General features: G+C 34.3%; 1 protein-coding gene across 1 annotated transcript in view; it reads right to left on the reverse strand.

Moving 5' to 3' along the window:
* Positions 1-16,083, reverse strand: part of LOC133176376 (mitogen-activated protein kinase kinase kinase 4-like) — a 204,342-nt gene that overhangs the window by 62,240 nt on the left and 126,019 nt on the right. Inside the window, exons 13-17 of the mRNA XM_061311501.1 lie at positions 11,554-11,635; positions 11,373-11,457; positions 7,158-7,325; positions 3,318-3,419; positions 2,375-2,566 (exon numbers count right to left, since the gene is read on the reverse strand). Of these exons, the coding sequence (XP_061167485.1) occupies positions 2,375-2,566; positions 3,318-3,419; positions 7,158-7,325; positions 11,373-11,457; positions 11,554-11,635 (629 nt within the window). The remainder of the gene's footprint in view (positions 1-2,374; positions 2,567-3,317; positions 3,420-7,157; positions 7,326-11,372; positions 11,458-11,553; positions 11,636-16,083) is intronic.

Here is a 16,083-nt window from a genome sequence, read left to right on the forward strand (position 1 = left end):
CCAAGGGGTTCTTGAGTTATGGCCCATATTCTAAAAAGTTTACGCACACCGCACAAATGGCCATAGCATTAGCTCTTTGAGCCTGTAGCTCAGAAGAGCTAATAAAAAAATAAAAAACTTAAACGCAATTGTCTGAAAATTCATTTAATAAACATTGATAATTGTAGCATAATAAGTAAGATGGCATGAACTACTTAATGAGTTTGTATCATTTAACTATTGAACTATTGAATCATATAATTAAGCAATTATTGCTGTTTTTTCAGTCAATACAATGATTTAGCCACCTTCGAAGTACAACATTCACCTTGCCCTTCCAGCTCAGTGAATATTGTACTCCTCAGATGGCTAAACCATCGAATTGACTGAAAAAACAGCAATAATTATATAACATTATAATTCTGGTCTGGTTGACTTCTACAAGATTTTAGTACAACATAATGATTTTGACTTAAGCAAAAGATGTTTCATGTTCCCAGGGCCTGGTCATGGTTCAGTGATTTTAACACCCTGTATTCGTAATTTACAGCTAATAAGTGTATATGTATATACAGGTGACAGAAACAAACAAGAGGCTCACAATGCTCACTTTGGCCCTGCTGTTCTTCTTAAGCATTTTTTTTTTCCATTTCCTTCTTTAATTTCATAAAGAAAAAATGTGGTTCATATTACTGACTAAAATCTAGCTGAAGAGAGCTAAGATTTAATAGAAGTTGAATTCACACAACATTAAGATGCTACAATATCAGTTCCATCAACACTACCTGGGGATGCTTTCATATTTATATGACTAATTGTGGCTTTGTTGTTCTTGAAAAAGCAGATTTTAAGATTTTTTTCCTGTATACTTCTAGGAACAACTTTGACCACTTTTGTGACCTCACCCTTCTCCAAGGGTCATGAGTTTAACAAACTTGAATCAACAAGTTACCTGAGGATGCTTCCATATCAGTTTGATTAATCATGACTTCGCTGTTCTTGAAAAGAAGACCTATGTAAAAGCTTGATCTCCTGTTGTGGCCCCACCCTACCCCAGGGGGTCATGATTTGAATATACTTAAATCCGTACTATATGTAATGAAGCTTTCAAATTTTTAAAAAAGGCTGAGTAAAAGATTTCATATATACCATACATGTGATAATTTTTAGAACCAAATACTGTACAAGAGTCTACAAAATACTGGAATTTGGGTGAAAATACTGTTACAGTACATTGTTCATTAAAAAACTGTACAAAAACCTATAAAAATATTGACGAAAAATCAATGTGAGAGGTTAATTTTTAAAAAAATAATTTTCACATCAACGTACAAGTGTACCACTGCATGCAGTGTTATATATATAATTACTCATTTCAAGAAAGTTTTGCAGCTTTAAAAATTTCAGCAATCCCTATGGTCAATGCTGAACTTGGTATACAGACTTCCAGGGTACAGAGTGCAAGAGTCTGGTCGCCTCAAGTCATCTGCTTTTTTTTAAATGATGTTAAAACCATTTCTCTCACTTCATGTTAAAATGGACAATACTTATGCCTAAGCAGAGAAAACAAGTCAGAACTTAGATTTTGTGTTGCTGTCATAATGCTGCTCCGATTCTTGTGAATGTCGTTTCCTCTTTGAAACGTCTTTAATTTCTAATAACAAAATTTTAACTAATTACAGTTGAAAACATAGGTAATCAAAGATTACGAAGCTCACCTCCACGAAGGTTATCTATAAGTAAGGCAAATCTCACATCATATTTTTTCTAGTTAGTGTTCATCCTAAGATCAATATCCATACAAGTTTGGTTTAAGAAGGACTTATAGTTACTTGGAAATAGATCTGCTCAAAAAACTTTTAACCTGTTTACTAATCAAGAAAATTTTGGTCAGTTCAAACATCCAAAGCAAGTCTGGAAGTTTTCATCCTGGACTTGCTCCTAAAACTTTAACCGGGACACCGACAATAATGCCGATGCCAATGCCGGGGGTATAGCATAAGCTCATCTCGACTTCGTCGAGGTGAGCTAAAAAAATCCTTAATGATGGTGCCATTAAAAATATTCAGCCTAACAAAATGTAATTATCGCTGGAATGTTTCACACCTTCATTCACGATGCTTTGTTTACATTAACCAAGTGCAGTAAGTCACACATCAAATGACATTTCTGGTGTCAAGAATGAAAGAAAAATGGCGGTTTCCAGTAAAAAATTCAAAATAAGGTACATATTTTCATTTCCCATGAATTTTGGTGTACCGCCATGAGCCCGTGAATGGGATAAAAAATATGTGACATTTTGTGTATAGCCAGTACACATCACATGTATGATATACATTTCTATATATGGAAGCAAGTGACATACAGACAAAATCAGGATGTAACTGACACTCACCAATTTTAAGTCCTCTCTGCCATCTGAAGTTGACACGCCGAACACTGATGCGATAATCTGGTTCTATTTTTCGACTGGTTACCACTCCTATCACCCCAGAATCTCTCAGTCGCAACAATCTTCTTTCTTCAAGCCTTAATATAGCTTGTTTCCTTCTGTCTAAAGGTTTTAAATCTTCTATGTCACCGGAAACTGTTCAAAAAATTTAGCAGTTTTGATCAAAATTACTGAAATATAATACTTTTCTCCTCTTACTTCAATATTATTACATTAAAGATTACTATAGATTCCTTATATTAGGTGGGTACTTAATATCGTGAAATGGCCCTTAGACGTCAATTCGTGAGAAGAATAATTCCCAAGTGGACTGCTGATCAAGAGAATTTACGTGGATTTCAGACCCATGGAAATAACGGTGAGTAATTTTATTTCATGAGTGGTGCTTCTCAGGAAATTACACATATATATTTCTTCATGTATATTTAGGAATCTGCAGTAGTTTACTGCTTTAATGTTAGAACTTGAAAACAAAGGCCCATAGGCCACATTTCTCACCTTCACTTATTCCTCTTCCTCACAAAAATATGTGGATAAATCAACACATCATTGAAGCCATCAACTTTAATACCATAATTTCAACTATTTTAACTAACAGATATTGGGGTTTAAAAATTGTATCTCTGTTGTTCTTGCAAAAACTTATGCATTTCTTATACAAATTATGAACTCTGGTATCAACTGGTATATATTTTTTTCTACAGTTTGAAAATAAAAATTTAAAAGATAATATGTGGGAAAAAGATGTCTACAGACATACAGATGACATGGTGATTCCAATATACACCCCAAAATTCGTTTTTGGGGTATAACAAACTAATCAGCTTATTTTTTAACCTTCCAAAATTAGGGCTGGGTAAATATTTTAATGGCAACTCAGCATTACCTCTAAAATTTCTTTTGAGATTTATGTCTAAGACAATTCCACCATCATCACCATCATGTACGTCCACTTCTGAGTGATAATCCATCGAGTGTCTCTTAACCCCTGTAACAAGAAAGCAAACAAGACCATGTGCAACAATGCTAACCTAAGAGTCTCACAAATCATTTTATTTTCTTATTCTTATTATATTTTTTTTTTTTCATTTTCATGTTAAATACTAAAATCTGATTGCTTTAGATGCATTTTACAATTTGTAATGTTATCATCAGCATTAGTAACACACTTTACAATGGGTAACACAACTTAACAATATCATCAAATATTTGTAAATTATGCCACAGAATTCTCAAAACGTTAGTTGTGCATTTGAAAGAAGCCGAATAAACTTGACGTCAATCAGAACTTGCGTTTGATGTAGCTTTATTGAAAACAAGAAATAACAGATGAAAAATGCTTGCGAGTGCAGAAATAATGAAACTTTAGATGATATTCTGAGTATCAAATATCAATAAAGAAGTTGGTAAATCTTTTTTGAAGAATTCTTATTGAGAAAAACAGAAGCAGGGAGTTTGAAAGCTTTCTAAGCATGAACTTAACAATGATATCCAAATTTTTTTTGCTGTTACCTGAGGATACTTCCATATAAGTTTCATATTTTCAGGCACAGTGGTTCTTGTGAAGAAGATTTTTAAATGATGCCATTAATTTTTCATGAATTCATAATTATCTCCCCTTAGAAGAAGGTATGGCCCTTCATTTGAAGAAACTTGAATCCCTTTTACCCAAGGATACTTTGTGGCAAGTTTGGTTGAAATTGGCCCAGTGGTTCTTGAGAAGAAGATGAAAATGTGAAAAGTTTACAACAAGGACAACAACAAAAACGACAACGACAACAGACAACAGACAAATTTTGATCAGAAAAGCTCACTTGAGGCTTTGGCTCAGGTGAGCTAAAAAAGTAGGTCACCGTGACCTACTTTTGAGTCAATATGATATGAGGTCCTTATATGCATCAACAGACAAGATTTGATGATCCTAGTCCTTATAGTAAGCAAAATATCAACATTTTAATAAAATGTAATTTTTGGTCAACTTTAAAGTGACCTTGAGACCACGCACTTTGCCCCAGGGTGATTCCCCATGCAAATCTTAATTTACAACATATCCTCATCCTTGTATGTGAGTTTGAGTTTGGTGATAATCTGCCCTGTGGTTCTTGAGAAGATTTTTTTGCAACCAGTACTTTTGGTTTTATTTACTAATTATCTCCCTTTGTTTAAGGGTCACAATCCTAGTTTTAGTATAAACGGAAGCCCTTGGGCGAAGGATACCCTGTGACAAATTTAACAATAATTTGGCAAGGGGTTCTTGAGTTATGGCCCATATTTTAAAAAGTTTACGCACACCGCACAAATGGCCATAGCATTAGCTCTTTGAGCCTTTGGCCCAGAAGAGCTAAAAATCAACTTTAATCAGTATGCATCATTGTTCATAAATCAAAATTGTCATGATGTGTATAATTTAGAATCTATACTACCCCAGGATGTTTTCATATAAGTTTCAGCTTTTCTAGCCCAGTGGTTCTTGAGAAAAAGACTTTTTAATGACTCCACCCTATCTTTATCTTTTCTTAATTATCTAGGGGCTAGGCCCTTCAATTTTACAATTTAAACCCCCTTTCAACCAAGGATGCTTTTTTCCAAACTTTGGTGAAAATTGGCCCAGTGGTTCTTGACAAGTTGAAAATGTGAAAAGTTTACAGATGGATGTACAGACAGATGGACAGACTGACGGACAATGGGTGATCAGAAAAGCTCACTTGATTTAAAAGCATGTGAAGAGGATTTACAAAGAAATAATGCATTTCACTACATAATCAATAGAGCCCCGCCCTAACACCAGAGTCCCTGACCCAAGGGCCAAAAAATTCACAATTTTGGAAGAGTCACCCTTGCTCATTATAACCATGCACTTAGCATGTTTGCTTAATACTCAGAGGCAGAGAAGAAAAGTAGATTTACAAAGAAATGATGTATTTTCACTCTATATTCAACAAAACCCAACTCTAGCACTAAAATCCCTGACCCAGGGGATTCAAATTTCATAATTTTGAAAAAGGTATCATCTCTCATCATAACCATTTTGTAGTTTTTTGCTTAATACCCTGGAGCAGAGAAGACAATTTTCAAAGAATTAATGCATTTCAACTACATAATCAATAGAGTCCCCTCCTCCTTCCCCACAACACATGAACTCCTGTCCCTGTGGCCACAAATTTGACAATTTTGGAAGAGAAACATTTGCTCATTATAACTCTGCACTCTGATCATCTGCTAGCTACCCAGGAGCAGAGAGGAAGATTTTCAAAGAAATAATGCATTTTCACTATGTAATCAATAGAGCCCAGTCCTAACATCAGAGCCACTGAACCAATAGTCCAACAAAATCACAAGTTTGTACAAGGCACCCTTGCTCATCATATATAACCATGCACTTTGCATATTTGGTTTATACCCATGGGCAGAGATTTTCAAAGAATTAATGCATTCCAATCACATAATCAATAGAGCCTCATCCTAACACCAAAACCCTTGACCCAGGTGCCAGGAAATTCAAAACTTGGGAAGAGGCACCCTTGCTAATCATAAATATGCATATAGTTTGTTTACTTAATACTGAGGATAAGAAAAGAAGATTTTAAAAGAAATAATGCATTTTACTTAATAATCCATAGAGCCAACCTCCCAGCCCCCACCAGAAGCCCTGACACTGGGGAAACAAATTTCACAATTTTGGAAGAGGCACCCTTACTCACCACAACCGTACACCTAGTTTTTTTCTGCTAAACATACAATATAGAAGAAAAAGATTTTTGAAGAATTTGTTCATTTGCACAATATGATCATTAGAGCCCCACCCTAACTCCCAAACCCCTGATCCTGTGGCCTTGAATTTCATAATTTTTGTAGAGGTTTCAATGCTTATTAATATCATGCCAACAATTTGACTGCTTGATGTTCAGGAGTAAAGAGGAAGATTTTTGAAGATAGCATTAATTTTATAGGTTTTATTCCACCCCTCAGGCACCTGGGGGACAGGGACCATGAAATTCACATTTTTGTTCTCCTCCATTCATTGATGCGATAAGCAAAAATTGGTTGAAATTGGTTCAGCAGTTCAGGAGAAGAAGCTGAGAATGTTCAAATGTTAACATAAGACAAAGAGTGACAGACAAAAACAGATAGCAATAGTCATCGGAGTGACTCAGGTGACCTAAAATTATATACTAATCCATTCATCCAATTTTTGTTAGAAGCATCTTTAAGTCATGGGAGTTATGATATAAAATTTCATTACACAATTGAGAAAGTAAGTTACCATCTAGACATATGTGAATTTATGACCTTGACCTTTGACCTCTTGACCTCAAATTCAAAAGTGGTCTTTTTTTAAATCATAGAAAGTCATGATATAAAATTGACTTAAAAAGCTCAAAGTCATCTGGAAACCAAAGTTTGGAATGTGTGACCATGACCTTTGGCCTTAAAATCAAAATGAATCTCTTTTTAATCATTAGGCATTAAAAAATTTCATTGCAAAAGTTAAATAACTTTTTAAGATATTGTCCAAAAACAAGTGTTACACATTGGCAGAATGACAGATAAATGGAAGGAAGAATAAACATGCAGATGGGGGACAACAAGGTCTGATTATTGTACATCTTTTAAAGAGTAAAATATAATCCAGAAAGGATTTGAACTATGAAAATAAAAAACCTAATTTTGGCATATAAAGCAAGTTGACTTTGTTTTGTATTTCATGCATGCAAACATCACTTACTTGACTCAGTGGAGTTTGGAGGTGGTTCACTTTGAGAGGACTTGTTAGAAATATTGGAGGTTGATCGTGTGAATTTCCCCTGAGCCTGCTCAGCTGGCCAAGATGGATAACGTAGGTATGGTTGTCTGCCCGAGTCTACACTAGATGAACGTGGAATGGGTGAGCTTCCTTTAATTAACAATTCAGTCTATTATTAAGGGTCATTTATTGCATTATGATAGTACCTAAGTAACCATGTTACTAATGGTTACTGTGAATGTTCAGGAACCAGATTTTACAGAAAAACATTTTTTTTACTCCCAAATTGCTCCAGGAAATCAAAATTTTGAAACTTTATTGCACATCAACAGGACACTCTCAGTAATATTAAAAATTATGAATGGACTACTGCAAAATAATGTAAGAGGATTCAGGGAACAAGGCTTCTGTAGACAAATGCATTTTTTAACCCCCAATCGCCCTGAAAATTCAATGCACATTTACAAGACACCCCCAATCATATCATATTCCAAAATATGAATGGGCTACTAAAAAAAATGAACTTTGAGTTCAAGGAAGAAAAAGAGCATTTTTTGTTCCCTTATTGTCCCCCGCCCACCTCTCAGGGTGATTTGCAAAATTCTAAAATCTTTTTCAACATTCACATGGCACCAATCATATTTTAAAGGATGAGTTGGCTGCTGCTTAAAATGTAGGAGTAGTTTTAGGAAGAAGATAGTTTGTCTGACTGATAGAAGGAACGGAACAGGATGACAAAATACAAGAGGCCCATGGGCCACATTGCTCACCTGATGCTTCTATAACAATATGACTAATCATGGCTTTGCCTTTCTTGAACAGAAGATTTTTTCAAGATGATTCCTATATACTCTTTATAAGACTAATCATGGATTTGCTGTTTTGAGCATATTTTTTTTTTCAAAATGATTCCTATATATTCTTATGTAAAACTTTGACCCTCTGTTGTGCCCCTCAACCCCAATCATTAAACTACTATAACATGTATAATTCTGCACATAGAAATATTATGGATTCTGTTACACTGTAGCCCTGAAATTTTCTTTTATTGGTATGATTGATTAATATCAAAACAGTATTGGAAGAGAAGTACACAGGTACTAGCAAACATGAGAATACATGTTTAAAATATGTAACGGACTGACATATTAGCCCGTTACTTACCAATCGTCAGTCATGATGCTTTACCAACCGAACTTTTTAACTCATTCAGAAATTCTTGAGATAGTGAAATAATCTACTTTCTATTCAGATGAAATTAATGATAATTCTCAAAAACTTTTTTTCATACCAAGAGGCTATATTGGCCACTGACATCCTTGTCATTGGGTTATTGAATTCTTAGAGCATGACGAAAGGAAATTAAAGTGTTCAATATTCTGATATTTTATTTCTATTCAGTCAAAATATTGTAAACAAAATAAATAAATAAATAAATAATACTTTTTTTCAAAAAGAAATGAGAGCTGCCCTTATACTTGTGACATAAATAGATTGTAAATGAAATAAATTTCGTAATCTATTTATTTTGTTTTAAATACCGCCTAAATTTTTATTTATGCAGAATTCGTTTTACATTGCCACCCTCGCTTTAATGCCAAAATCTGTCTTGGACAAAAGTTGGCAATATATCGAGTAGTGTTGTACCGATAATCAGAAAACATCGACTGTCGACGAAAAAATGCTACCGATTCCGATGATCGATTATAATTTTTCATAATCGATCATCGGAAACATACTTCTAATACAATACATTCTGGAATAATCCATTTCTGGTTTAAAATTTATTTCTTCTCAATGAAAGAAATGGCGTCTGCATCTGATACTAGCCCACTAGCATGAAGCAGAGGTGATTAAGAACCAAAAGGTGCATATATGGGGCCTATAAAAAAAATTATGTTTGTTTCCTGTAGCCCGACCGACCCATTCAATTTACCCCCGGGTGGATTTTTTTCCCTGCCAAATCTGTTTGCTCTTTGGTTCAAATGATCAATCAGCTGATTCTTTTTATTCAAAAATATTAATTGTATCTTTTATTTGAGATATAAAATATGCAACTTAGTCAACATTTACCTTAATTTAAAGAGTAATCAATTCGTTTTCTGCTGCTAGGCAGCCATGTTGGTTGTCCACTTTAAATATAACACCTGGATAATTCAGTCCCACGATGTTTGACCCCCTTATTCATAAGCAAAAAAAAAAAAAAAAAAAAAAAAAATCCCGACCTACCTTGATTTTTTGGGAATGTTACAGGAAACAAACATAATTTTTTTAGGCCTCTTGAAAGTGTAAAAGAAGCAAAACAACAAAGAAAATAATATATATTATATATATTTATGTTAAAGAAATAATATGAAATAATTGTAATAGTCTGCTTTTTGTATACAAAACTATGAAATAATATGAAATAATTGTAATAGTCTGCTTTTTGTATACAAAACTATGAAATCCGATTATAATTGGTAAAATCGCATCGGAAGCAGTAACCGATTCCAACCGATGATCGATTATGAAAATGAACTGATGTCCCATCACTAATATCGAGGTAATACTGTAGTTTTTAACAAAAGTCTAATTTCAATGCAGATGTATAAACAGAGGACTATATTTCTTTGTGAACTGATAAAAATTAGCATTTCAATATTTCCAATCAATCTTGCGAGTCCTAATGTTTATATATTGGCATCCTATCTCTAATTTGAATTTTGTTTATTAAGGTAACACATGTTAACAAAAAAAATAGTGAATTGTTCTGAAGAGCCAAGATAAACAAGAAATTGTAGATGGTAGTAATTAGACAGGGGTGCCACTGAAGCAGGACGATAGCATACAAGGCTGACTTGCATCACCTTGAAAACTCTTCTGTTCAGAATTTGGTTTTCGTATCATATTGGACAACAATTATGAATGCAAGGATATCATGTAAGCAATCTCAAGGAAAAAATGCAGATGTACTTTCAATCTGAGAACTTTTTACAGTGGTATCCTTGAGTTTAGTGAGTTACCACTATTGAAATGAAGTTGTTACAGATATATATCTGCTGAGTATAAAATTAATATTCGGATTTCCCATCTAATTCACTCTGAATTAGATGATGTTATCAAAGGAAGTGCATGACATTAAATTCACCCAATTTGGGTTTACCCAAATCTAAAAATTAATTTTAATGGTTATCGTCCTTGTAAAATTTATCAATTGATTATTGCCCCTTTTAGGATATGCTTTGAGGGCTCCTTAGTTGCAACTTCCTTTCTCAATTCTGTAGCATCAACATGCGTCGGCAAAAGAACTGCGAACGATAGTAATGTTCTCCCGCCTACCTCCAAGTCAATTTTCGAAAGTGAACATTTGAATGATTTTTCATATCTATATAGATATTTATATGAATTTTCTTAAAACATTACTTCTTTGGGGAAAAAAAAAGAGAGTTAACTCTATAATGTTGGTAAAACGTGTGTTTTTCACTATAGAAATCAATGGAAAATATTTTTAAAACATCTCCCCCCCCCTCCCCCCCCCCCCCCCGTGAAACAAAAATTCCTTTTTACAGGTAATATGGACTGTCATTTCACAAATTCATACCAAAGCTTTCTGTGTTTCACCGGGGGGGGGGGGGGGGGGGGGGGGGATGTTCACAGACAAAAAACTACAAAATGCTTATTTTTTCACCAACTTCAAAAGGGTTTACTACTAACATATTGTATTTTATTAATGTTATATGTTTAATTTTATATGAGTAAAACATAAGAAAAAATTTTAGGAACATTTATTCATATCCAAGAATATTTTAAAATATGGTGAAGCTTTAAAGCCCGATTTCAATGAAAAATATCATCTACCCCCCTTATTTAAAGAGCTGGTAATAGGGGTAATTAACTATCTAACACTGGAATTAAAATTATCAGTCAATTACCATTGAACTGTTCTTTGCATTCAACAAAGATTTTACGACCAAATTGCCATAAGTATTGAATTAAACGGGTGTAAAATAGTAGGCGGGAATCGAGAGTTAGTGTGCATAGTTCTTTTCTGTATTGTTATTGTGTATAGTTAATGTGAAACAATTTTTAGCCATTTTACAAGTGATTTTCAGATTTTCCCTCAAACTGTCTCCTCTGCTCAGTGATTTCCTAAATTGATAACTGGAGCCAAAGAGACTGAATATTATAGATAAATTTCTTTAGAAGTTTGTATACCTTGACTATGAGTGGGACTGACTGGTGTGCGATCTGCTGATCCTATAACATGGCTGATACAGCTGTTAATGCTTTTCTTCAATTCCTGATTTATAATAAAGAAGCAGTTTATAATGAATCCAAAAATTGATATTAAATGTGAAAACTTTCTCTCAGTTTTGCTACTGGTGCTATAACTTGCCTGATATTCTTCATCTGTCAGACATGCAAGAACTTTGGGTTCACATGCAACAATAAGAAAATCCAGTCCTTGACTAGCCCATCTTAAAAAAAGAAAATGACTATATTTTTCTTTTTTACTTCTGCGATTAAAATAATAAAGTTTTGGCTTTTAAATCACTTAATATCAGCTTGTTTTTGCATAGGTTTGAGAAAGTTGTTACACTCTTTGGTCAACCTTTAAGTTATGAACTCCCAATAACTCTTGACTTCTATTATGACCAAGAGAAAAATTCCTAGGTCAATCTTTAAACTTTACCAAATGCCTTCATCAATTATCTCTATTATGACAAGCATTTCTCTCTTGGAAAGTATGGATGCATTTTTATCCATACCCATTTTTGAAATATATGGAGATAACGAACAGTATTCAAGCTCAAAAGTCCATTAATCAATACAAAATAGGAGCAGAGCAAACACGGACCTCCAAACATCAGAGGTGGGATCAGGTGCCATGGAGGAGTGAGCATCCCCTGCCGACCGGTCACACCCGCCGTGTGCTCCTTGTCATGATCAGGAAATAACGGGAAAATCCGTCGACAATTCAGTGTGTAAATAATGGCCTAACAAATGGTGTGAAAAACGTCAGTCAGCATTTGATTCAATGATAAATTGTATTTGCTGACAAGGTCATTGTATTGACCATAGAACTTACGAAATGATGACTTTAAACGAGACAGCTGATATTCTTGTTTCATCAACTTATTTGTCAATAATTTACCTCGTTTTAGAAATTGTACATACGTAGAGCATGCTCTTGCGTATCGAATCAACTGAGAGATATATACCCCGTATGCAGGTGATGAAGGTATATTGCTGCATAAGTAAGGGAAGTTGATGATTGAAAAGTTAAAGTCATCACATTTATCATAAAGCTTTGTTGTTAGATTACCATTAACGTCTTTTTCAAGTAAAATATCCAAATATGAAACAGATGTGTCAGACTCTGTGGTATCTTTTATCTCAAGCTCACAAGGATATATCGTATCGACATGAGAATGGAAATAGCCATTGTTAATTGACAATACGTCGTCGATATATCTAAATGTCGAGTTGAAGGCCACAGCAAGTGTTTTCTTCTTTTCACGTACAAAATTTTGGACAAATTCTCCTTCATATGAATACAAAAAAAGGTCTGCTAATAACGGGGCGCAACTGGTACCCATGGGAATTCCAATAGATTGTTGGAAGACCTGGTCTCCAAAAACCACATAGATATTGTCAATCAGAAACTCAAGCATCTTTTTAATGTCAACTTCAGAGTACTTGTGTGAACAATCAGAATGTTTTTTGACAAAATAATTTTACAAATGACCAATGACAAGGTAAGTATATTTAAGAGTTCCATTTTTATTGAAAAAGCAGCTGTCAATGATATCAAAAAGCCTCGACTTTAATTTATCGTGGGGAATGGTTGTGTACAAAGTTGAAAAGTCGTAAGTTTTTAAGCTGTTGATTTTGGTAAAATCTTGTGATTTCAAATTTTCCAAAAGTTCCTTGGAATTTTTAAGTATCCACATCTGATTTATATGACCTATAGGTCAAGATTATGATTTATATGACCTATAGGTCAAGATTATGATACACACTCAGGTTATAAGCATTGTTTGTGTGAAGTGGAAACTCCCAACATTATTCTCCATAAGAAAAATAAGGACCAGACATGAATTCGGAACTTTTTCTGTCAGTGACCTTGAACTTAAAGAAATGACCTTGGGTCAAGGTCATGACAAACCCTCAGGTCATAGGCAATCTTTGTGTAAAATGGGAACTCACCAAGTTTTTCCACAAGAAAGATATGGACCGACACAAATTATGAACTTTTTCTTTCAGTGACATTGAACTTGCCCAAATGACCTTAGGTCAAGGTCATGACACACTCTCAGGTCTTAAACAATCTTTGTGTAAAGTAGTAGATTCTAATGTTCCTCCTTAAGAAAAATATGGACCAGAAACATTTGCACAGATAGACAGACAGACAGACGGATGGACAAGTTGATTCCTATACCCCCCAAACTTTCTTTGAGGGGGGTATAATGAACAAAACTGATTCAGCAATTTCAAATATGCTGAAAATGTTCAAATCTTTAAAAAGATGCATAACCAAGTTTAGGAACCCAGGAATCATGAGTCATACAAGATAAAAGATTAAAGAACTTGAAAAATAATTATGAAATGGTTAATGGGAGATTATCTCTTGATAAAAATTGATAGTGGACAAGGTGATTTCAATATTTCCTCCAAAACCTTATTTGTAGAAGATATTTTAAGGATATCATCAATCATTTGATGCTAACAGCTTTTTATCACCAGTATTTTTTTAATTTTGGTCTTACATGTAGGGGACTTATAAAACTTTATAAAACTTCAGAAGATTCTTATTTTACAAGGACTATGCATAATTTGAGGACTTTATATAACTGTAACAAGGATGTATGAAGTAATCTATAACGAAATTTTAATGTAGAAGTGGAAAAGACAAAATTTTTTGAATGACCCTCAACAGTATCCAGCAAAAAATGGGTTTTACTTCAGTCCTACAGTGAACAAATTTTGTTACATAAATCAGCATCAACATAATAAGCATCAGCATCCAGCTAGCATCAGGATCAGCATTTAAAAAACAGCATTGCCAGGATCAGCATCAGCAAGCAAAGGATAAAACTAGCATTGACCTACTTAAATTCAGCATTGACCAACTAGCATCATAAAATCAATGAGTTTTTTATTTCAGTGAAAAATTAAAACAAGAGAAAGAAAACTTGTTAAATTACTTAAAATATTAATATATAATGAAATACAAGTGGCCTAAGGGCCCTGAATCGCTCTTCTGATAAACTGTACAACCTGTCACTTCTATCTGAAGCCTCTAAGTATCCTGTATATTTACATAAAGCCTTGAAATTCCAAAGGTAGGTCATCATGACCTACATTTTAGATGAGCCACTCTGAGAACCCAAGATGATTCTAAGCCAATTAGTACCTGAGAGTAGGTCATGGTGACCTAATTATCACTTGTCATTCTCTGAGTACCCAAGATGCATCAACTAAGTTTGATGATTCTAAGCCAATTAATACCTAAAATACTTTAAAATTATAACCATAAAATTTCAAAGTAGGTCACAGTGAGCTACTTTTCAGATGACATACTTTGAGGACCCAAGATGCATCAACTGACAAAGTTTGATGATTCTAAGCCAATTAATACCTGATATATTTGAATAAAGCCATAAAATTTCTAAAAGTAGGTCACAGTGACCTCCTCTTCAGTTGACTAACTCTGCGGACCCAAGATGCATCGGTGATTCAAAGCCAATTAGTACCTAAAGAATATTTGAATAAAGCAATAAAATTTCAAAAGTAGGTCACAGTGACCTACATTTCAGTCAACTTACTCCGTAGACCAAAGATGCATCAACTGACAAAGTTTGATCATTCTAAGCTAATTAGTACCCGAAATATTTCATTATAGCCATATAAATTGAAAAGTAGGTCACAGTGACCTACTTTTCAGTAGACGTACTCCGAGGACCCAAGATGCATCAACTGACAAAGTTTGATGATTCTAAGCCAATTAGTACCTGAATTTTTTAACTAAAGCCATAAATTTTCAAAAGTAGGTCATGGTGACATATTTTTCAGTTGTTGTACTCTGAAGACCCAAGATGCATCAACTGACAAAGTTTGATGATTCTAAGCCAATTAGAACCTGAAATATTTAATTTAAGCCATAAATTTTCAAAAGTAGGTCACTTTAAACTACTTTTCAGTCGACCTACTCCCTAGACCCAAGATGCATCAACTGACAAAGTTTGAGGATTCTAAGCCAATTAGTACCTTAAATATTTAATTATAGTCATATAAATTGAAAAGTAGGTCACGGTGACCTACTTTTCAGTCGACCCACTCTGAGGACCCAAGATACATCAACTGAGAAATTTTGATGATTCTAAGCCAAATAGTACCCTAAATATTTAAATATAGTCATAAAATTTCAAAAGTAGGTCACGATGACCTACTTTTCAGTTGACGTTTTTAGAGGACCCAGGATGCATCAACTTACAAAGTAATATAAATGTCCAAATTATGCCTCTAAAACGCCTTGAAATCGAATGCCTGCAAAGTTCAAAAAGTAGGTCACTGTGACCTACTTTGTAATAATTACGTTTTATGACCCCAAGATGCATCATCTTACAAGATTTAATGATTCTAAACCTCTAAGTATTCGATTGATTGATTGATTGTATGTTGTTTAACGTCCCTCTTGAGAATTTTTCACTCATATGGAGACGCCACCACTTGCCGGTGGAGAGCTGCAAATTCTGTCCTATACTCGGCACTTACGGCCATTGAGCATTGAGCGACACAGGACCTCGGTTTATACGGTCTCTTCCGAAGGACCAGTCTCCACGTCTCACAGTGGGATTCAAACCCACGACGTAAGGATCAACTCCTTACTTCGCAACTCTAGAGCAGATGCTCTAACCACTGC

This window comes from Saccostrea echinata, unplaced genomic scaffold (genome assembly GCF_033153115.1).
Source record: "Saccostrea echinata isolate AGI-Se365-2 ecotype Australia unplaced genomic scaffold, CSIRO_AGI_Sech_v1 ptg000075l, whole genome shotgun sequence".
In the NCBI taxonomy this organism is placed as follows: Eukaryota; Metazoa; Mollusca; class Bivalvia; order Ostreida; family Ostreidae; genus Saccostrea; species Saccostrea echinata.